The following is a 22,904-nucleotide window of genomic DNA, read 5'->3' on the forward strand; positions in this document are numbered from 1 at the left end:
GAATTGCTCATAGTAGTCCTGAATGTATCCCAACTTGTTGGTAGAGTGCAAAGCAAGAAAGTAGCCTTAAATTCCTCATCAATCATGAACTTCAAGGCGACCAACTTGCTGAAAATGGAGTTGAACTCAGTCAAGTGAGTAGACATTGCTATACCCTCTTTTATACACAAATCCATAAGCTTTTTCAGCGAATACACTTTGCTTGTAGAACTTTTTTGTGCATACAGTTCTTCCAATCTAGTTCATATAGCATATGCAGAATCCAAACCTTCAATGTTAAACAAAAGGTAATGTTAATCACAATTGATGCACCACCCAACTTATGACATTAGAGATCAAGTTTGGCATTTCTTACCAGATTTTCGTTCCTTTCACCCTTCTCAAAATGTGGATTATCCAACCTTGAGTCATTCAATTTTTTTTTCTTACAACAAGATCTATGATATTTTCACCCTTCCTAGAAGATGCATGATCAAAATCAAGATCAATGCTCTTCTCCTCTTGCCCAGAAAATGAGTTGTACTAGACTTGGGCCACTCAAGATAATTTGTTAAGTGGATCCTATCACTTATCATCTCTAGACTCACCACAATCCATGAGGCTTCACCTAGTAATTCTATGTGTTAGTGATGGAGCCTTTCTCTATATCCTAAGAAGGAGGACCCTAAGCAAGGCATCAGAAATCGATAGCTCGATGGTTGAGTGTGCAAGCTCATTTAACTCATCCCAATCGTCCTGTTCCATGTCTGCGGGCTTGGCCCCTTTGGTTTTGATCGGCTTTGCTTGCTTCTTTTGCAACAGGATATTGTAGCACTGCTTTTGCCAAACTGCAAAGTTATGTGCTCCTTCAAGCTTTTTTATGTGCATCAGATTACTGTTGTCATTGTTGCCAGCCATGATTTTCAGCCCAGATGTGACAAAAAAAACCAACAAATGCAGTCCCAAACTGTCACCCAAGTGACCAAGGTAAAAATAAGTACCAACCGGCAATAAATGACCACGTAGAAGAACAGATTTTCGTTCTGTAAATAAATTTTCAGAAGCACCAAACCATGTGCTATAGCATTCCACAACTGATTATAGCTGTTCCAAGGGCATATGCATCACATTACATGAGAAATCCCAAATTTTAGCTGCAATTTTTGTTGTCCATGTACCCACGGGCATAAAATTTGACTCGAACGGTCAAAAGTTCCAAAATTTTTGCACTCAAAGCATCAATCACACATTTGCATTTTCTCTGTCATGCATAGAACAGGCCAATTTTGCCAAAATAGAGCAATTTCAGCAAAACCCTCAAAATTTACCAAATTTTGATGTCCAAATTGCGTGGAATTCAACCTTCATGTACATAAACTGACCAAATGTTGCACAGATTTTGCCCAAACTGCAAAATCCCCAAATTGCACGGGGTTCAATGTGCATAAATGTCGAGAAATTGGGTAAATTTCAGCCCAATTTGTGCATGTATATGAAAAGCCCCAAATGTTGGGGACAAAATGTCACAAATTCCTGCAATTTTTGAGATAGATATCACTGTTGCATCTTGCTCGCACCAAATCTGGACAAATCCCCAAAATTTGCAAGTCTTGTGTGCACTAATTTTAGTGAAATTGAAAGAATTTCACTAAAATGTGAAAAACCCCAAAATTCCCAAGCAAATGTGCACCGACTTTGCAATTTCTAAGTCAAATTGTCCAATTCTGCGTTAAGATCCCCAAATTCAGGAAAAGCCCCAAGTTTTTGGACCTAAATCTGCATAGATTTGTACACTGTGCTTGTGCGCGCGAACACCCCGAGGAGAGAAGGCAAATTGAAGGAGATTTTGAAGAAACAGAATATCTCCCCTCTCTTTTTTGGTTTGAAAGATGTGATGGGGTTCGTTGACCCTGTTCGACTGTCTCATCACGTGTCCTGACAACTGCTGTTGCACGCACTATCCACTGGACCTGTCCGTCGGCTGCTTGCTATGGCGTGGTCGTTGCCTCGTCGCCTGCATTCCCGTGGTTGTCTCCTGGTCGTCTGCAGCCCGTCAGGCTTGCTTACCAGACTGTTTGTGGAACGTCCCACCTGGGGGCTGCGACCTGCCGACAGTTGCCTGACCGCCGCATTAGTCCCATGTGACTGATGTTGACCCATCAGTTCTGTTCGCACGCTAGGAGACACCTGCTACTCTTTCACCCAACTGCTCTTTGTACGTGTCGATTGTGGACTTCTGCTCATCGAGTCCACCTAAGACTCTTGCAACACTTGCCGTCTGCTTCGTCTCGAGAAGGTGCACTCCTTGCTACTCTAATTGCAGATTGTAGTAACGGGTTAGGCACGAAGATCGAGATTGTCAGTCTTTATGCGCAGGGAGAGACAGAGAGAGTGAGATAGAGCAGAGTAGAGAGTGAGCATGTTTGTAGATACAATGACGAGTCAGTACCTTTAGGTTTTTAGATAGATATGTATGTGTAAGTACAAGTGCTAAGGGTGTGTTCACACCTGAGCACATTTAAAGGCACGAGGGCCTTTATTTCCAACAGGGATAGGACTTGTTGTATAACAAGTGATCTCACATCCTGCTATGCCCGCTTTCTATGAGTTTCGAGTGTTGGCTAGTGTGATGCATACGGCAGTTTGACCAATTTCATAAGATTGTCTCTCTCACACCTTCAGAGGAGGCCCTTGTTTCTAGTTCTTAGAAGAAGAAGAAAGGGGAGGGCAGGAAGGATCAAAATCAAGATTAGAAATCTAGTAAGGCACAAGGGAAAACCTAGTAACAACTCAAATTGGGTTTGTAGAATGTATAAAAAAAAAACAAATATTGCCAACACTATCAAAATGTTGATCATTTTGATGACGAGTATCACTCAAAGGCAAAATGCATACAACCCAATAATCCTCCACTTAGACTTGCACCCCCATAGTGAAGGTCAGGTGGTGGCAATCCTCAAAAGGAGGAACATTAGAGATCTCACAGTCAGTTCGCCATTGGTTAGCCATTAGAGTTTGAACCTTTCTTGACTCTTGAAGGGATGTTAGACTTGTTTGCTAGACCTTTGATGGAATTTAGTCCTCAGGCCCACTTCTTCTTTGAAGAGATATAAGAGGTTGATAGCTTCTACGAGTTGTCCACAAATGAGGCTACCACAAAGGTCCACCCTATGTGACATTATGTCCATACAAGTGTTTGGATTGTGGATAGTTGTGCCACACATATTCATACTAAAAAAGAAAAAAAAGAAGAAAAAGTAAAAGATAGTTCAAAGCGGTTTCATTGCCTTTGTAGGTCTTGGTAGGCCATTGGGCAGTTGACAAGCACCCTTTGTCTGATACCTTGCCCTTTCTATGATGGCCCTTTGGGTTTTTGAGATAGGATAACCATCGCCTTTGTAGTCTTGGTAGGTTCTTGGGCAGCCATCATGCACTCTTGAATTGATACTTTGGTTGCTTTGGGATGGGATGCCTTTGGATCTTTTGGGGTGAGCTATGCTTGCAGTCCTCATGGATTCCAATTTTGGGCTTGAGAGGGGATGGTAAGTTAGAAAGGTGCATTATAGTTTAAACATGTATTAGTTCATTTTAAATAACATTGAAACTCAAAATGCTACAAAGTTTTCGTGTCCCATAAGCAACACCCAAACTTCTACATCTATAAGTAGAGAGACTACCTAGCCATTCAACCGATCCTATTTTGCAGATTTACAAACTCCATCAACTAGCATCCTATTCCGTTTCTGTTCACATTCCTCCCTGGTAGATATCTTAGTTCGTGGTGTACCTAGCCCCTCTTATAGCTAGGGGACTTGATTAGTCATCTGTCTTAGCTTGCATTTGCTGCACTTGACTTGTCTATTGCCTATCTGAAGCATCCAATAGCTGGCCATACAACACTTGATGCCATCATTATACCCCTTGATTGCACTTAGTGTCAAAGTGCAGCGAATGCGGAAGTGTATGGACAAGATTGTAATATTCTCATCCGAAGAGGAAGCATCTTCCACAAGGCGCGGGCTCCAAAGGTACATTCACTGGCACCCAACTATCTCTTGGATCTCCAAGCACGGGGTGCTCCTCACATTTCGGTTCGTCCGTTTCAATATGTCATTTTCTTGAGACGTGTTTGTGTTTGCAAACTCTTGGTGGATACCACGATCTGCAAAAATCTAGCAAGTTCATTAGAAACAAATTCTTCTCCTTTATCCGATCGTAATGTCTTCAGTTTCCAGCTTGATCGATTCTCCTCTCAGAGTAACCAATCCTTGAAGTGGAAGAAAGTCCTCTGACTTCAGCTACAAAAAATAAGCCCATGTCATCTTGCTAAAATCATTCACAATTAGCATGAAATACAGGCTCCCCTTAGGTCCACATAGATGTGTATGTTGAGAAATAACAAATGATGTATGCTCCAAGAAGAAATGTCTTGAATCCCATATGCACAGTGAGGAGAATGGAACAACCCAACTTCTATAAAGCATTGTACTTGACTATGGAATGAATACAATATTATGATGGTTTGTACTTTCACTTAGTATTTTGACATTAATTAAATTCACTGTGCTGCCCTGAAATGCGCCTGTTGATCGTTCGTATGCTTGTACTCTTTCCACGCAACACGATGCTTACCAAGACCTTAGGGCTTTGTAAGCTTGGGTCATAAGCTTCTTCCTCATTAGAGGATTCGTGATATGAGCTGCACCAATCGAAAAGTCAGTCGTCTGTCTGTGTAACCCTAATTCCACCATAGCTCATTTACACTAAGAACTCATAAAACTCCTCATTCCAGTGTCTGCCACCTTGATCTGAGTCTAAACTCAGTCTCCAACAAAGACTTCAACAAGATGAAGGTTTGAGAAACCTAAGCATCAACATCAAGTTTAACATCAAGGTCTTCATTCAAAATATAGTATCTATTGATACTCAAATAGTGTTTCTTGGCACTTGAATTTCAACTTACTCAAAAGCAACTCGCCTTCTGATTCTTGTTTCGAAGATTATCCTTAGTTTGTGCAATGATTTAAAGTCACATTGATCCAATTCCTTGTAAGTCTCAATCTCATTGTAAAAAGGACAGACACTACTCGAGTGTCCTCGTGGTAAGATCTCCTTCTAAGATGACTGAACTAGAGCAAATAGCAAATTTTAATGGTGAAGGCTTTCACGCTTGGAAGGAGAAAACCATGTACTATCTCATGAGGAAAGACCTCTGGATCTCTTTGAGGAAGATGATATAGATGACAATGCTAAAGAGGATGATGCTGCAGAAGACCAGTCAAAAACAAAGGCATGGAAGAAGATGAACAACAAGCTCTAGGTATTATTGCTTGGGGTCTATCAGATGATGTATTACACCACATCTCTGGTATCAGGGATGCAAAGAAGGCATGGGAAGAACTTAACAAGATCTTTGGTACATAAGCAAAGAACTCGAAGGTTAAAATTACTTATGCAGTTTTATAAGTTGGATGTAAAAAATAGTTCATCTATGACTGTACACATCAATAAGTTCAAGAGCCTTAAAATTGAGATAGCGACTCTTAAAAAGAACATTAATGAGGATGAGGCAATATCAGTGCTACTTGCCAGTGTTAATCACGAACCATATGAGAACCTTGTTTCAAGACTAAGTAATGTTCCTAGTCTCTCACTTAAAGATATCGAGCACTCTCTTCTTGATGAAGAGGACAAGCAAAAGAACAATAATGCAAAAGATGGTATCCCATCATCTGGGGAACATCTCTTATACACCAAAGAAGTTACTGGACCCAACGGAAGTGGTCGAGGATTCAACACCGACAACAAAAGTTGGATGACATGTCATTATTGTGGCAAGATTGGCCATATAGCGAGTGAATGTTTTCACAAGAAAAGAGCACAACAGATACAGAATGACCACCACCAAAACCAAATCATGAATGAAGAAGAAGAAAAAGATGCTTCCGCTACCATCAACAACTTTGACAAATTGTTCCAAGGAATTTGTTTCCATAGTGGATCTCTATGTTCCCCTTAGTGTATTTGCTTTGTAAAAACCCTTGCTAAAGATGTAAAGTCTCAAGCTTTAACTTGACTAGGTTGCTTATGAGCTAGTCTTTCGGGCCATGTTATCATGTAGGGGAAGCAAAAGCCAGCAAGTGTAGGGACTCATCATTTGAGGGGGTGTTGAGAAATAACAAATGATGTATGCTCCAGGAAGAGATGTCCTGAATCCCATATGCACAGTGAGGAGAATGGAACAACCCAACTTCTATAAAGCATTGTACTTGACTATGGAACGAATACAATATTATGATGCTTTGTACTTTCACTTAGTATCTTGTCAGTGTCACAGTTCATTACACAAGATTGTCTTTATGAGTCAAAGCTAATCTATCTTGGAACCTAATTCACTTGTGTAACAGTCGATTTCTCTTTGTTTATGACAACATGAACATAGTTTTCATCTTCCAATCTCCATAGCTGCCATGCTCTAGATCCATGATCTCCAACAGTGTAGAAACAAGCTCTAAGGGTATTGAAGATCGCCTTGAAGCCATGTTGGAAATGGCAGAAGGATGCCGTTTTCCACGAATGCAAGATACACACGGCCGCTGGCTCACCACAATGTCTAGTATACCTTGAATAAGCTGTCCTCTAGAAGCCTTCCGAAGGTAATCATAATTTAGGTGGCAAATCGAGCATGCCAAAGCTCGGACTGTGTCTGAGAGGTAAGAAGAAGAGAGGTCAAGGCAGAAGAAGACCTTAGCTTGTAGACTCCATTCTCCTCATAAGTGGAAGTAAGTACCTATCTTGATTCATGATCAAGAATTCGAAAGGAATCCTTGTCAAACTCAACCAAGAGGTTGAGGGCACAAATCTTATGTACCGAAAGAAAATGGTAACCCAGGCCTGGCACATAAAGCACCTCTGAAGTATGGGCACCACCTTGTCCATTTGGAATAAGCTGCATATTACCTCTCCCTTGAATAGGGTTAGAAGAGCTATCGCCGATGAGAATCTGTCCATGCGAATGTTGCAAATGGGCAACAATTCTTGCAGAAGGAGTCATGTGTCGAGAGGCACCGTTGTCAACAATCCACTCATGAGAGTGTGGGGCCATCAAAGCAGCATCAGCAGCCGTAGGGGTCAATGCCTCAATCACCTCCAAGTGGAGGAAGGTAGTTGATGAGCTAGCAGCCATTGCTCTCGAATTCTTTGAAGCATAGTTAACTGGAACAGGGAATGGGAACGGGAACAAGACCCCCTGGAACCGGGGTAACGTCTAAGGTCGGGGAACAGGAACGGGGGGAACGGCACATGTCTTAAGCGCCCCAATTATGCCCTGCATGACCCAAATTGCTTCAAAGAATGTAATTGCTCCAATATCCCTCAATGCTTGAAATTGACCCAAATGTCCTAAAATTGACTTGATTACCCCCATAGCTCCAAATTGCCTTGAATTGCCCCAATTATTCTAATTTCCTTTGAAATTAGACAATATAAATGGATGAATACCTTGGAATTGAGGATAGACTGAAATTTGATTGTGATTTGCAAGAGTTGATAATGCATTAAATTTGAACTTTGCATGGACTCCTAATTAGCTTGTGGGTTGTCTTGACACTTTGAATCTTCAACCCGAGAGAGAGAGAGAGAGAGAGAGAGAGAGAGAGAGAGAGAGAGAGAGAGAGAGAGAGAGAGAGGGATTAGTGTGTGCACATTAAGCAATGGAGATGGGTGAACATGTGGTAGGAGTGTGACCCAAGCAAAAAGAAAAAACCGGAAAAAACGTCAATTTTCGGTCAACAGGCTTGGAACGGCCGTTCCAAACATGGAATGGCAGGGGGAACGGCAAGGAATGACAGGGAACGGTAGGGAACGACAAGGAATGTTCCCTGGCCGTTTCACCTCCTTGGAGGGTTCGGAACGCGTTAGGCCGTTCCTACAGGCCGGAACGGCCATTCCCTGTTTCTATGCTTTGAAGACTTCTCTTCCTCCTCCTTGTCCTTCTTCTTCTTTTCAGGGCAATCCTTCTTCCAATGATTTGTCTTGCCACAGATGTAACAAATGGAATCCATTTCTTTGTCCTTCTTGGATTTGTCCTCCTTTTGATCCTTCCCTTTCTTTTGAGAGGATTGACTAGTCAATGCCTTTGATTCGGAAGCATTTTTTCCTTTCAATTGCTCCTCCTGGTTCAAAACCGTAGGAACCAACTTTTCCCAATGAAGAGTCTCTGACTGCCTCGAAGCAATCAAGGCAGAGTAAAATGCACTGAATCGGGGCGGTGACTGAGAAAGAAGAGTTATTGCCATGTCCTCCAAGGTAGTCATCTTTCTTGTGTTCTGGACACGCATCTGTAATTACTGAAGCTTTATTGACATGCTTTCGTATTGAAGAAGACTTGTTAGGACTCAAAAGTCCTCATTTAAACCTCTAGAAGCACCCGCTTCATCATGGTCATTTGATTGTACGTCTGATCAAGCTCCAACCATATGTCTTGACTCTTGAGCCACGGTCAAGTGCTCGATGTGAGCAATGATTGCTGGAGTGCAAGAGAGAAAGTGGAAAGAACGGATGCGGGCTTTCAATTTGTCCCAATGTGCCTATACCTTCATCAACTTGGCTTTCTCATCTGAAGAAAGCTTGGAGGCATCACGAGTTGTAGAACAGTCTATAGCCTTGGTCACGAGCTCTGCCAAATCATAAGAATCCAAGATGGCAAGCATCATTATGTGCCATATGTGGTAATTCTCCCCATTGAGCTTTTGATTTGAAAGAGGAACCGGCAATAGGGGGACCTTACAGTCCATAATAGCTTGAAACTCCATGTCAATTTTAGTCGACATTGTAAATAGAATGATGTGCACAAAAACAGGGGCAGCCCCCTCTAACTCCGTGCTCGGTGCTAGTGCTTGTTAGGGCTTCCTTTGCTCGTCCTCAAAGAGTTTCACCCATTGGAGGCGATGAAAACTCTAAATCTATAGCAAAAGGCTGAAAATGCAGCCTTTCCTCCTTCACGAACAGCAAGAACCTGCAAAAAACAGCAACTTTCCTCCTTCATGCATAACCTGTTCACCGCAGCCTTCAGAGGCTGAAAACTCAAACTTTTGTCACGAAGAATCCTCCCAATGAGGTCTGCCCACAATCAATCAGCCCTTCCACGCTGCCCTCATACCATGTCAAAGTGCAATGAATGTGGAAGCGTATGGACAAGACTGAAAGAGAATGAACATGAAAGAAAGGGAGAGAGAAAAGAGAGAGAAGAACACAGGAATCTACAATCAATGAATACTGAAATGAAGAGGACAGATATACAAGGGCAGTTGATGTATCTTCTCGAGCCGTATCTCTCCCACCAACACCTAAAAAGCAAGTGAGGAGGGCAGGCTGCCACCTAGGCCTAAATAGGAGGAAACAATGCAATAAAATAATGTAGGCAGTCGGAAAAATTGACTGACCTGATCAAAAAGCTGTTGACTATACCACAAATGAACAAAATAATTAGTGACTAATCCTCGAGCTGCCACGTGGCATCATTGCTTGGTTGATAAAACTACTTGTACATTGTGCATGCTGAAAATGCCCATTGACTGATAGGAATACTGAATAATGCCCTTTGAGAGTACCTCCAAGAGAATTGACCGCACCAATGGTAACCTAAGAAATGATAGTCCAGGGAATGACTAATCTCTAACACTTGCTTGGGTTGTGTTGGCTGCTCCTAGCTGTTGTGTAAAGCACTTTGCCACTCATTTGCAATTGTCACCTTCCCGCTAGGAGCCGCGTTTTCAGCCTACCTTGTGCTTTTGGGCAGCTGTCCGCCGACGTCTCTTTGTCTGTGTAGACAGGCTTGCTGCCATTGCCATTCATTAGCCTATTTTGAATAGATTCTACACTCTGATTAGGAGCTTATTGTACATAAAGACTTCTTGTTGTGATTCAGGATTTGTTTAGAGTACAACACACTCTTTGGTTCATCTCTGCCTGGTCCACTCTGACATGGAGGTTTTGGGTCATTGTATTTACTGAGGATTTCTTAGTGTGTTTTCAACATTCATTCTCATTTGCTTTGAGTTACTCCTCACCTTTGAGTTCTACTGTTTATCATTGAGTTTTGTCGTACACTTTTGTGTTTATATTCTTTGCTTGAGTATTTCTTTACATGGTTCCACAAGAATCTGTCTTCTTATGATGTGCATTTTTCTCAAGCACCATTGGGATCAGCTCCTCCCAAGTGATAGCATTCCTTGTACGAGAGATGAGAAGATTGGTGTAGAATACATCATACTGTGATGATGGAAGATGTGACAGAAGTTAAAGCAAGGTCTTTTGGGGCCATGATCTTAGTGAGGGATGCAAGCTGATCCCGAATTTGCTCCATCTTGTTGATGTGGTCCTTCATCATAGGGGAATTTGTGACTAAGAGATATCAAGCTTCAACTAAAGTTATGTGATGCTCGAATGTTCGAACTTGGTAAAGAGATGCCAATTTGGTCTAGGCTTTTGTTGTGGTGTGGATATGTCTTATATGCACAAGCACAGAGTTTGTACAACTCAAAAAGATAAAAGAGTGGGCTTTGCCATTGAGCTAATCCCATAAGGTTGCTGACTTTGCACGACCATAGAGAGTGGTTTGTCTCATCCAACTTTTCAAAAGTGGGAAGAGGGCAGGACATGTATCTGTTGGGGGGGGGGGGGGGCATGGGTTGCCATAATGGCCAATTGTGGACTAGTAGATATGGAAGTTGTAGAAGGGAGAGAATGATATGATGGTGGTTATGAAAGAATCCGCTGGTCACAGTTTGTCTTTCAATCTGTGTCATGATCGTTGTGTTGATCCTGGTGGTCTTCACAACGGTCCTCATGGTCACAACTATGTGAGTGCTAGTCTTCTTAGTCTTGATCACCACTTTGATGGTCCTCACGAACTCAATTGACACAATCCCCCCAACAATACTAGTGTGCCATGTGTATCCTTCAAGAAACCTGCAAAAAACACAAAAATGCTGCAGGTGGTTGTGAAAACAACCACATCTTTGCTAGCTGTAGACTGCCTTGCACACAAACAGACAATGAAAAACACAGATTTGCAGCACTGTTGGTGATGCCCAGTTGTCTGATGCATGGACAGATGCTCCTCTTCAATTGACTCTAACTCCCACCAAAGTGAATGATACCATGTGAGTGCACAATGAAAGGAAAGTAAGCATGGAGTGAATGTTGAGAAACCACTTCTTTAGTTCACACACTTCATTTAGGGTTCCACACTGACGGCCCCAAAAAGGACTCGTGTCCACATTTTTGCGACTTTTTCAGTGGGTGCCCATAGTGATGTGTCACCCTAGACAACTTATGCCTATAAATAGGGAGTCATTTCATTCATTCTTCACTTCTACCACTCTCACCACTCTTCAATCATTCTTCACTCCTCTTCCTCCACCACCACTTCCCTTCTCTCACCAGCCCCTTCCATTGCCTTCTCACCCATTTAGAATGACATTGCAGTTGGTGGCTCATGGCTGCCTTCACCATTCCTCTTTTGCTTCAGGTACCCTGTTCCAGCATCAGGCCTTGTATTTGGAGCATCTTTCACCTGGCGTCACCGTCATTTGCTTGGCGTCAATACTCTTTTCCATTAGTCTCCATCCTCACTTTCGTTTTTTCAGCCCGGCTCATCCTCCATCATTTAGCGTTGTCATTATCCACCTGGCGTCAGCATCTGGGTGCTCTCCCTGTGTTTGACAACTTCGACATTTTGGGATTTGTGTTTTGCTACCAAATTAGAGGAATGTGGTTCACTTACTCGATAACTGGTGATCATCTTCCACATCTTCGACGGCATTAGAGGACTGCAGTTTACTCCCTCGGCAGCTGTCCTTCGCCTTCTAGTGATTACTTCGATAGCCCATGGCTTGGAGCATTGCGTTTCACTCCCTTCGTTGTGCAAATTCCCACAGGTGTTGCTGCCTAATTCAGACAAGACAATTCAGTTATCTTCTGAGCTTCGGCTTTGTTGTATCGGCTTTTCTTCTCATAGTACGATTCAATGCATTATCACTATGTTCTTGTGTTTTTGAGTTTCTCTTCTCTCTCAGTGTTTGCCGTACACATTGTGTTACTCCCACAAATCCTACTCTCTCTGCACTGTCGCTTATTTTGACATGGTATGAGAGTATACTTGTTATTCTTGACATAGTATTCAGAATGTAGGAGCTCAAAGAGCTAAAGACCTTGTTCATCAGAGAATGCAAAGACAAGTTGCGAGTTCGGCATGATCTATTGATTTCCCCCTTTATTTTCGGTGCATCACCAGGAGATAGAGATACCCTTTTCTTTCTCTCCCACCCACCCACCACCTACCCTTTTACAAGTCGACGCTCTAATGCTATGACTTCTCCACAAGTAGATGGATAGATCACTGGGTGCTCCACTTTTGGCATCTTCGTAATTCCCACCGATGCTTGCCCACATGGATCTTTGCTCCCTTCCCTGCCGGAGTATATGTGTCTACCCCTCGACACTTGTTGTGCCATCTCTCCCTTTTGGACCATAGAGTTTATTTTGCATAGGCTTTCAAATTTTTATTCTCAAGGCAATAAGACGCATTCGATGTGCACCAAGCCCGTTCGAGCCACAGGAGGATTGATTGGTACCACGGCCTCCTTGTAAGCATTGCAATGCGCTACAAAGGTTGCTTCTACTTCTTCTAGGGTTTTAGGAATGCCACCTCGACAACCCATGGTTCTACAGTCTGCTCCCTTGAGAGACGGTGATTGTTGGATACTGTCCCCTCGATAGTCCTCTCCTTTGAGAGATTCTGATTGTTGGACACCCTCTTTTACTTAAGCTCTGTAGTATGCTCCACTGAGGGACAATGACTGTTGCCCACCCTTGGCTCAACTTGAGTCTCCCTTCCCCTCCCCCTCCCCAACTACTCAAATTCGAGAGGCCACCTTTGGGAGCTCTTCGATATCTTCGATGTCCCAGATATCTTCTTTCACACGATCGGCGGGACTTCCTTCATCATTAGAAGATTCAAAGTCCATGATCCATGAGTTTTTAGATTCCCTCTCTCTCATAGAGGGGGATTGAGAGGGGGTTATACTCACTTTGCCCTTAGAGGGGGCTTCTACTTGTTCCTCTTTAGAGGGGCCCCTTGTATCTCCACCCTCAGGGGGGACACCTACTCATCATGAAGTTCGTCATCCATCATTTACTTTTTTGGGATGGCTGTCTTCAAATAGTCATTTCTCCTATTGATATCTAGGGCCTTCAGAGATTTTGCCTAGATTGGGGCCTTGGAGGTTTAGCCATGACTTGGTGACAAGGCCTTTAAATTCCTTCCAGCATGGAGTTATGGAGCTAGTGGCTTCTCTCTTGAGGTGGAGTTAGGTTTTCCAGTTCATCCTGTCTACTGTTCCTTACTACAGGTTACCTTTCAGGTGGAAATCTTGGATCTTCGGGATCCTCTTCTTCTTCATCGTATTTCTCTTCGCTCCTCTTTCTTCATCCCTTTTTGGGCTTGAGAGGGGGGTTGAGAAACCACTTCTTTAGTTCACACACTTCATTTAGGGTTTTGCACTGATAGCCCCAAAAAGGGTTGGTGTCCACATTTTGGCTACTTTTTCAGTGGGTGCCCACATAGTGATGCGCCACTCTAGACACAACTTATGCCTATAAATAGGGAGTCACTTCATTTATTTTTGAATTCTACCACTCTCACCACTCTTCAATCATTCTTCACCCCTCTTCCTTCACCACCACTTCCCTTTTCTCACTAGCCCCTTCAATTGCCCTCACACACCTTTAGGAGGACATTGCGGTTCGTGGCTCGTGGCTACCCTCACCATTCCTCTTTTGCTTTAGGCACCGCGCCAGTATTAGGCCTTGCATTTGGAGCATCTTCCACCTAGCATCACCATCATCTACTTGGCGTCCTTTTCCATTAGGCTCCACCTTCACCTGCATTTTTGCAGCCGAGCTCATCCTCTATTATCTGGCATCATCATTATCCACTAGGTGTTAGCCTCTGGGTTGCTCTCCTTGTGTTTGACAGCTTCGATATTCTAGGATTTGCGTTTTATTGCCCAAGTCACTCTTTGGCATTAGAGGACTGTAGTTTGCTCCCTCGATAGCTGTCCTTCACCCTCGAGTGATTACTTTGATAGCCCACTGCTTGGAGGATTGGGTTTCACTCCCTTCATTGTGCAGATTCCCATAGGTGGTGCCGCCTGATGTAGATAGGACAATGCTGTTATCTTTTGAGCTTCTTCTCTGTTGTATCGGCTTCTCTTCTGATAACATGATACAGTGCATCATCACCGTGTTTTTCTTGTGTTTCTGAGTTTCTCTTCTCTCTTAGTGTTTGCTGTACACAGCTCTGTCATAGTTGCCTCCGTACAACATACGATACTGTTCGTACCGTATGATCCGTACGGATTCGTATGATATTTTGGGCCTATTTGGGCCACCTCGCCTGTGCTTCTTGGGTCTCGCGTGTCACATTTCCTGTGCCATCTCATCTCTCATTCCCTCTATCCTGCACCCTATCAAAGCATTTGTCATTCTCATCTCCCATCCCCTCTCTCTCACTCTTGCTCTTTCAACTTTACCCCAACCCTCGGGCCTCTTGAGTCTCCCTCCCTTTCAACTTTTAAGACTTAAGTTTAAGAGTTGAGATTCAAGCATCTCTCTCTCTCTCTCTCCCCCCCCTCGGGCCTCTTTATCCGTTATCAGCACCATGACTCATGAGAAGCACAAGGCCCTCAATTTGCATGCGAGCCATGTGGAGAGGGACACAAAGAAGTCGAACTCCCACCATTGGACATGCAAGTATTATGGGAAGCGCTATACAAGTGGTGCAACTTGGCTTCTCCAACATCTTTCCAAGACGGGGGGGGGGGGACAAGTTGCTCCATGCAAGGAGATCCCTCAAAACATCGCGGAGGAGATTCTTGCCAAGATGAGAGGGGGGTCCACAAGAGGAGGAGGAAGTGGCTTATCGGCACCAACTTCTATGTCTACTAATGAAGAAGCATCAAATGTGGGCGTATCTTCAACCGATGCGGGAGAGGCCTCTACCATTGGTGGTGGGGGCTTCACATTCGTATTCGGCTCTGGTAAAAGACAAAGAGTGGAGGCTCATGCGGTACCGGAGAGACAATCCTCTCTCTCTCAAGCTCTCGGCCATGTGCGTGGATTGGTTGCCTTTCTTAGAGAAAGGCAATGACTTGCAGACATTGAAATTATACGCACGGCGATTGAGCGCAATCTTGCATTCAATGTCCTAAAGTAAGAGCAATGAAAGAAGATGGTAGAAGCCATTGCCAATGTGGGGTGTTACATACAATGACATGAGGACGAAAAAGATTGATGAAGGGAAGGAAAGGATTGACAGAGCCCTTGATCCTATTCGGGCCGCATGGATAAAATATGGTTTCTCCATTCTCACCGATGGATGGAGTGATCGTAAGAAACATGGCATTATCAATATACTCGTCTCATGTCCACTTGGCACTTACTTTGTATGGGCCGTAGACACCGGCAAGAGGGGGAGGAAAACGAAGGCACATTCATCTACCGCTACATTCGACAAGCTATCATTTAGGTATACATTGCCTTTTAAATTTCTTTAACTTTCTTTTATTATGATAATTGATTTATGCATAACTATCTATCTTCCTATTTTAATTTCTCTCTAGTATCTATCTCGATTGTCTCTTTTTTCCCCGGGCCGCAAGGACCCCAACCCCCATCTCTCTTCATTCTTGAATCTTGAAAGTTGAAAGTTGAAAGTTGAAACTTGAAAGGCTCAAGTTTCAACTCTCTCTTTCTCTCTCTAACCTCCAAGTATTGTTAGTATACTTGTAATTTGTAAATTGTGGTTGTAGGTGGGTCCCTCAAATATGGTGCAAGTTGCTATCGACAATGTATCAAATTGTCGGCGCACGGCCCGTTTGCTTGAGGTCGAGTTTTCTACGATTATGTGGACTCCATGTGCAAGTCATTGTTTGGACTTACTCATTGAGGATATTGGGAAACTCAAGTGGATGAAGAGGATGGTTCGCAAAGCTACATTAATTGTCACATTCTTCACGGTAAAGGTAAAGGTGCTTGCGATGTATCGTGATCATAGCACACTAGAGTTAAAGAAGCTTCTTTAACTCGCTTTGCTTACATGTGGCTATTGCTGGAGCGTCTTTATGAGATGCGGTCCGTCTTGCGCCAGATAGTGGTATCCACTCCATGGAATGAATAGGATGAGCATGAGATAGAGAAGGCCAAAGCCATGCAGCGCTTGTGCCTTAATGAACAATTTTGGCAAAAAGTCTGTGCCGTTGTCATTGTCGTGACTCCCTTTTATAGGGTGTTACGTATAAGTGATTGTGAGGGGTCCACCATGGGCCTTCTCTTTCACTTCTTTAGAGAGACATTGGTGGAGGCTTGTGCTTCTACAGTGATCGCAGAGACACGATGTGTACATGTTTTAGAGATAGAAGAGAAGAGATGGGCATGGATGCATAAGCCCATCCATAGTTTTGTCTCATTGGTATATCTGGCCTATAAGTAGAGAGTTCCATTTGGACCAGCTTGCTTATTTGACTCGTGTGGTTCCTGTGGATGACCACAATGTAGTGTTGGAGGAGCTAGGATGCTATGTAGATCAGAGAGGGCATGTGGCTTTTGCTTCTGCCGCTTGTTGGAGGAGAGTCTCACTTGTGAAGCCTTTATTTTGGTGGCAAAACTTTGGATATGCATTGGAGACCCTTCAGCCCTTAGCTATGAGGGTCCTTGCCCAAGATTGCTCTTTAGGTGCATGTGAGAGAAACTGGAGTGCCTATTCTCTCATTCACACAAAGATTCACAATCGGCTTAGCACACGACAATTAGAGCGGCTAGTCTATTTCTGCACTAACTTACACATGATGAGGGCTATGATGAGCATGGGTAGTTCGAAGCAGGTAAAGTTTAAACACTTAACCATAACATTTAAAATTTGTTGTTTTAAACTTTGAACTTTGATGTTTATACTTTAAAATTTAGACTCTAGCATTTACAATGATCAATCTTACGTGCATCATTGCATTGTGTAGGTGAATGTTGATACATTTAAGTTGACAGGCGACACTCTTCCAAGTATATTTCAAGAGGTGGATGAGGAGGAGGAGATGATTTTTGCAGAGCTCTATAGAGAGCTTATAGTAGCAGATACTCGTGATACTCGCAGTCAGCGTGCTCGTGGGCGAGGAGTTCAAGTAGGTGGTAGTAGAGGCATGGTCATTCGACACCCTCCATTATCGAGTAGGGGTGGTTCGAGTGGCTTACAGACATATGTAAGGCGGGGCTCTAGTAGCTCACATCCTGTGCCTCATGATGACATCCCCCCCTTGCCTACACAGCCGCCATCTAGGGAGCCATCATTTGATGATGATGGTAACCTCATCAGTGAGGATGAGTATGAGTGTATCTCATCATTTGATGCTGAGAAGTCATCTTCAAACTCTCTTGATGAGCACTTAGATGGTTCTGATGATGATGATAGTGATGCCTCATCATAGATTCATAGGTCTGTCTCTTTTTTGTATAAGATATACTAGACTATAGTTGTATTGCATGTTTTGCGCAACCCATCATCCATGCGACTGCGATGGTTACCCTCATGTATTCATCTTATTCTGCAATGAAATGGCTATTTCCACTTTAAACATGTATTCTATGATCTATCATTTAATGATTTATGGTTTTTGTTATTTAAAAATTCATATTTTTTCGGGGGTCCTAATATCGTACCATACCTTATAAAATCATAAGGTACCATTTAGTACCGTATTTTATCGTATCGTACCTTTAGTACTTGACAACCATGCACTTTGTGTTACTCCCCGCAAACCCTACTCTCTCTGTATTGTTGCTTATTTTGATATGGTACAGAGCATACATGTCATTTTTGACAGTGAATAGAGGAGGAAGAGGCTGAAAGAAATGCAATAGAATGAAGGAATAAACTGACAAAGACTGAATGATACAAGGCTGCAACAGTCAGCCCCAATATGCAGCTTGGAGTGTTAGTGTGGGTGCTAGATGAAGGCATGGGATGGAACAAAAGAATGAGGAGGGCTGGCTGAATGAATTGTGGATGGTGGATGAGTGGAGTGAGGGTGCAGGCTTCCTATAAATAGGCAAATTGAAGCCACAACTAGTATATTAGCTGCCCAAGCCCAAACTATAGGCGCTGAGGTATGCCTGCCCAAATGGCAAAATGGCCACCATGCAGAAACAAAATGCATTGGTATCACCTCCACCTTAAGTATCTACAACTGATAAAAGGACAAACAAACACAATGTTAGAGCTCCAAATGCCCTTGTTTGATCTAGAGTGAGGCTCATAGGTAGGAGACGATTTGACATGATACACATGACTACTAACAGATTCCCTTTTGAGACGTGAATGTATCATTTTGGATGGTACCTCTAGGACTAGAATGGCTCTTTTGGAATGTGGATGTCCCCCTTGAGCATGGTATTCATCCCCTTTGGAATTAGAATGTCTCTCTGTGAGATTGAAGTATTCTCCAAATTGTAATGGTCTTGTAATCTTGTAATATCATTGAGCGTCTTCTGAAAGTCCCTTTCTTTGAGCAGGTCGTGATGGCAGATGTATGTGGATAGGTGCCACGATAATGTATTGCTAGCATGATTGCGACAAGCTGAGATGGTTGTGAAGATAAGCTAGAGTTTGCATTGAGAAAACATAGAATGTATGAACAGGACTAAAATACAATAACTTAAACAATAACGCAAAACCGTAAACACAAAATGTAGAAACACAAACACAAAGAAAGGAAGAAAGAGAACTGTGTAACGAATGAATCATTGGCATAAATGCAAGAAAGAGTGTACAGAATGCTCAAAGGTAGAGCAATGTAGTTAGAGGGTGATGTACACTAGAGACAGATCACTAGTTCTATAACCACCGGTCAGAGCTGAAAGAGCGGGGCAATAGGCTGGCTGCCAAAATGCAGCAGTCAAGGGCTGAAATCTGGTAAACACAGCAGTATACTACCTATCAAAGGCTAGAAACTGATAATCAAGGTTGTGAAGTGCATGGTGCTAGGTGAGGGAGGTGTGTTGAATGCTGTACGAGCATTCACTGCACAAAATGCAAGCTGGCTGATGTGGGCAATGAGGCTGATGGCCACATGGTGTAGTAAATGTAGCTGTTTGGGGCAGTAAATGTAGTCACCGACAACAGTGGATAAGTGCCAAGTGGAGGGGCTGCAGTTGATGATGGCTGGATAGTAGACGGTAATGGTTTGTAGGTTGGAAACAAGGCGCCAACAACAATAGAGAGGGTGAGGACTGATGTAACTTGCAAAACAAGGATAGGCTGAATGGTGGGTAGCGTGCTTATTTATAGATGTATAAGGATCCTCCCAAATTAGGGTTTTGCTTATTAAACACAGAAACTCTCTCAGACTGCACACCGTTTAATAAAACTTTTGCTCACATATGGAGATAAATAACATTAACACAAAGACCAAAACAAAGATATCACTCGGCACCGATTGCAAACACGAGTATTAGACAAGAAACATATGTTGTCATACCCACCACTGCAATGCATGCCCCTTGTGCTAGCCCATTGCTAGTAGTGTCGCATACCGCCAAATATGAGATAAAACTATACTTTTGAGGCGCGGACCTTCACGGTCCCATGGGAGCAAACAATGATTTTGTGCATATGATTGTATCCGTGCTACATAGTAGGTTGACATTGTGATACCTTAAATGTCCTTGTAGGATCCAACGTGCACATGAGAGATGACACAAGCTGTACCCATGGCAAAGAACATTAAGGGAATGGACATTAGACTCACCTCCTAATCATAGAGCTAAATGGACTCGATCCCGTGAGCGAACAATGGTTTTGTGCTTGTCATCATATTCTACACCAAATAGCAGGTTGATGCTTTGATACCAATAAAATGTCCCTATGGGATCTAGTGAGACGCGCAATGGCAAGAAAAGCAACCATGGAGTGAATAGAGGAGGAGGAGGAGACTAATAAAAACGCAAGAGAAAGACGGAACAAACTTACTGATTAAAGATACAAGGCTGCAAATGGTCAGCCCCAACACACAGCACTGAGCATTAGTGTGGGCGCCAAATAGAAGTAGGGAGATGAGAATAGAATGAGGAGGGCCTCCACTAAAGTGTCTAAAGCACATAAAATGACAGACAATCAGCTTAATAGCTAATGGTGCTGCATCATCTTAAAAGTTCTAATTTGTTTTCTTTTCAAGTCCTTCCATCACTGCACATCCTTAAATATGAACTTAGATATGAAGTAGCGATTACAGTGGAGCTGGCAGCAGCATGTACATCAAATTTTCCAAAATAGAATATATGTGAGAGCTGAGAAGTGCCTCCAAAATGTGGGAACACAACTGTCATTTACCCTTGGATGCTTAACGGCATTGTGTTGTATTGGAGTGTGAGGCTTCCCAACTAAGTTTATTCGTTTTGCCTGTGTGTCATGATATTAAGTCAACTGTATTTAAGGTCCTTTGCCCTTTTCCAAGCAACCTACAAGGAAAAAACCTTCAAGTATTGACATGGTTTGTTTATATTGTCACAACAGAATATTATAGTGATGGATCACCTGATATATCAACCATCATACCAATGGTGGATGGAGGTACTGAAGGCTTTAAGGGGCATGCTAGGGTGATTATACCTGGAGTGACACCATGCTTCCACTGTACTCTTGGATTATTCCCACCGCAAGTAACCTACCCTCTATGCACGCTGGCAGAGACACCTAGATCTCCTGCACACTGCATTGAGTATGTACACCTGATACAATGGGGACAGGTTAACAATCTGTTATGTTCACAGTAAATATTACAACTAGAACTGGAAGAGTTATCCAGTGCTTGAAGTGCTGTTTACTTTTTAATCACCAGGATCGCCCAGGTGAATCTTTTGATGCTGACAATCCTGAGCACATGAAATGGATGTACGAACAAGTAAGCTGTGTTTTTATTTGTGCCATAGGAGAATGATATGATTAGTCTTGTTTAAAGATTATCGAAAAAAATACTTTTCTTGGTTTTCAGGTCCTCATTGCCACTTAAGAGTTGTACTCAGCACTGCTTGGCTTTTCTAACAGGCCAAAAAAAGGGCTGAGCAGTTCAACATCAATGGTGTGACATATTCTCTGACTCAGGTTTGTTTGAAGGATTTGCATTCATGAATGGTTCATGTTGTCTTTTTGCTCAATAAAATTAAAGCTGTCTCTTTTGTTGGGATAGGGAGTTGTAAAAAATATCATTCCTGCCATTGCATCCACCAATGCTATAATAGCTGCTGCTTGTGCCTTGGAGGCTTTCAAAATTGCAACAATGTGCTGCAGAAACATGGATAATTACATGATGTAAGTTTGCAAAAAAGAAAAGTCAGTCATTGCTTTACTATCTGCTTGTGCATGTGGATACCTGATCAATGTTGCAATCTTCTGACCAGTATTTGCTGTAGAGGATATCTGGTAAAGCAAAACGTTTAGTTAATAAAAGCCTATATTTGGCAGAGTAACAAAACCATGAAATCTGGGTCACAGGTATATGGGAACACAAAGTGTATATACACACACACTAAGCCATGAAAAGGATTCTAGCTGTCTCATATGCAGCCCTGGGATTCCTATGGAGCTGGATTCTTCTATCAAGTTGCAAAAGGTTTGCACCTATGTACCCATGCCCATTATTAGTATATGCTTTGAAGTGGACCATGTTTTCATTGATCCATCATCTGTCACACTTTCTTGGCAGTTCATAGACATGCTTTTGGAGGACCCTGCATTTAAAGAGAAGCTCTCAAAACCCAGCATATCGTATCAACAAAGTAACCTTTACATGCAAGCTCCTCCTATCCTGGAAGAGATGACGAGACCAAATTTAAGCAAGCCGTTGTTTGAACTTATGGGGAAATCTGGTGGTATTCTAAATGTAAATGACAAGAAGCTTACTGGAGCATTGAGGATTCGCGCTTCCTTTCGTGGAATTGAGGAGAGTGTGGATATGGATACAGCCGGGGGTGGTTAATATGCAATCACAATTTCAGCCAAGAAAACTCTTGTTAAGCTATAATCTGTGATGCATATTGGTGTGCCAAACTAATTTATGGACCAAGATATCATGGCCACTAGTAACAACAGAGTTCACAAAATAAATTGCTTGGCACCCACCTGACAACAGCTAATTGATGTTGCCCCACCAAGTTTTCTTCCAATCAAGTGGGTGCAAAAGTTCCACTCCGAGGAAGACACGACTTTTGATACTTGCACATATAAATTTGCCCTTACACATTAAAAATCAGCGAATTTGAGAAGATATGGTTTTTGAACTCCTGCCCCAACAATCTTTGTGGCGCTTTAGATGCTTGTAAACGTATAAGCATCACAAATAGTCAGCATCTAAGTAATCTGTTTGCTAACATGCTTTCTATCAGTTTGGAGTGCAACTTGAATAATATTAGGATTGTGTGAATGTTCACAAGTTGGGGTTTAATATGGAGCAACTCAAAAAAATATGTTGTGTTTGTTGATAGGGAGCTCTAGAGAGTGTAGGGCACCACCCTGGAAACATATGGCTGAGAGCCATGATGTATATCTGCTGACTGTCTTGGCGAAGCAGTACTTTTACACCACGCCATACAGGCTGAGCTGGTGAAATCCACTAATGGGCTTGTAGATAAACCCGTGGTGTTGAGCATTATGCCTTTTAAGCAGTGGAAGCATACACGAGTGTTATGTTTGGGTGTTATGCTTTCTGACATTTACTGTACAGAAATGTGTGTGGAAAACACTATGAAAGTGAAATACAAGACGGTCATCAGTATTAGCGGTGTGAGGGCTTTCCCCTCTCTCTGAGAAATTGATT

At 42.7% G+C, this 22,904-nt stretch overlaps 2 protein-coding genes across 2 annotated transcripts in view; both read left to right on the forward strand.

The window, feature by feature from the left end:
* Positions 1–22,368, forward strand: part of ECR1 (E1 C-terminal related 1) — a 42,682-nt gene extending 20,314 nt beyond the window's left edge. Inside the window, exons 4-9 of the mRNA XM_087677965.1 lie at positions 20,606–20,838; positions 20,931–20,993; positions 21,137–21,193; positions 21,279–21,400; positions 21,584–21,701; positions 21,795–22,368. Coding sequence (XP_087534091.1) covers positions 20,606–20,838; positions 20,931–20,993; positions 21,137–21,193; positions 21,279–21,400; positions 21,584–21,701; positions 21,795–22,067 — 866 coding nt within the window. The 3' untranslated portion in view covers positions 22,068–22,368. The remainder of the gene's footprint in view (positions 1–20,605; positions 20,839–20,930; positions 20,994–21,136; positions 21,194–21,278; positions 21,401–21,583; positions 21,702–21,794) is intronic.
* LOC148035974 (uncharacterized) lies at positions 16,711–17,522 on the forward strand. The gene is made up of 2 exons (XM_087678797.1): positions 16,711–16,925; positions 17,058–17,522. Exons 1-2 carry the CDS (start codon positions 16,746–16,748, stop codon positions 17,520–17,522), a joined length of 645 nt encoding a protein of 214 aa, XP_087534923.1. The 5' UTR covers positions 16,711–16,745.
* Positions 22,369–22,904: the final 536 nt, after the last annotated feature.

The sequence above is a fragment of the Lygodium microphyllum genome, chromosome 5 (genome assembly GCF_053477565.2).
Source record: "Lygodium microphyllum isolate KBCC chromosome 5, Lygodium_microphyllum_v1.1.10, whole genome shotgun sequence".
NCBI lineage: Eukaryota > Viridiplantae > Streptophyta > Polypodiopsida > Schizaeales > Lygodiaceae > Lygodium > Lygodium microphyllum.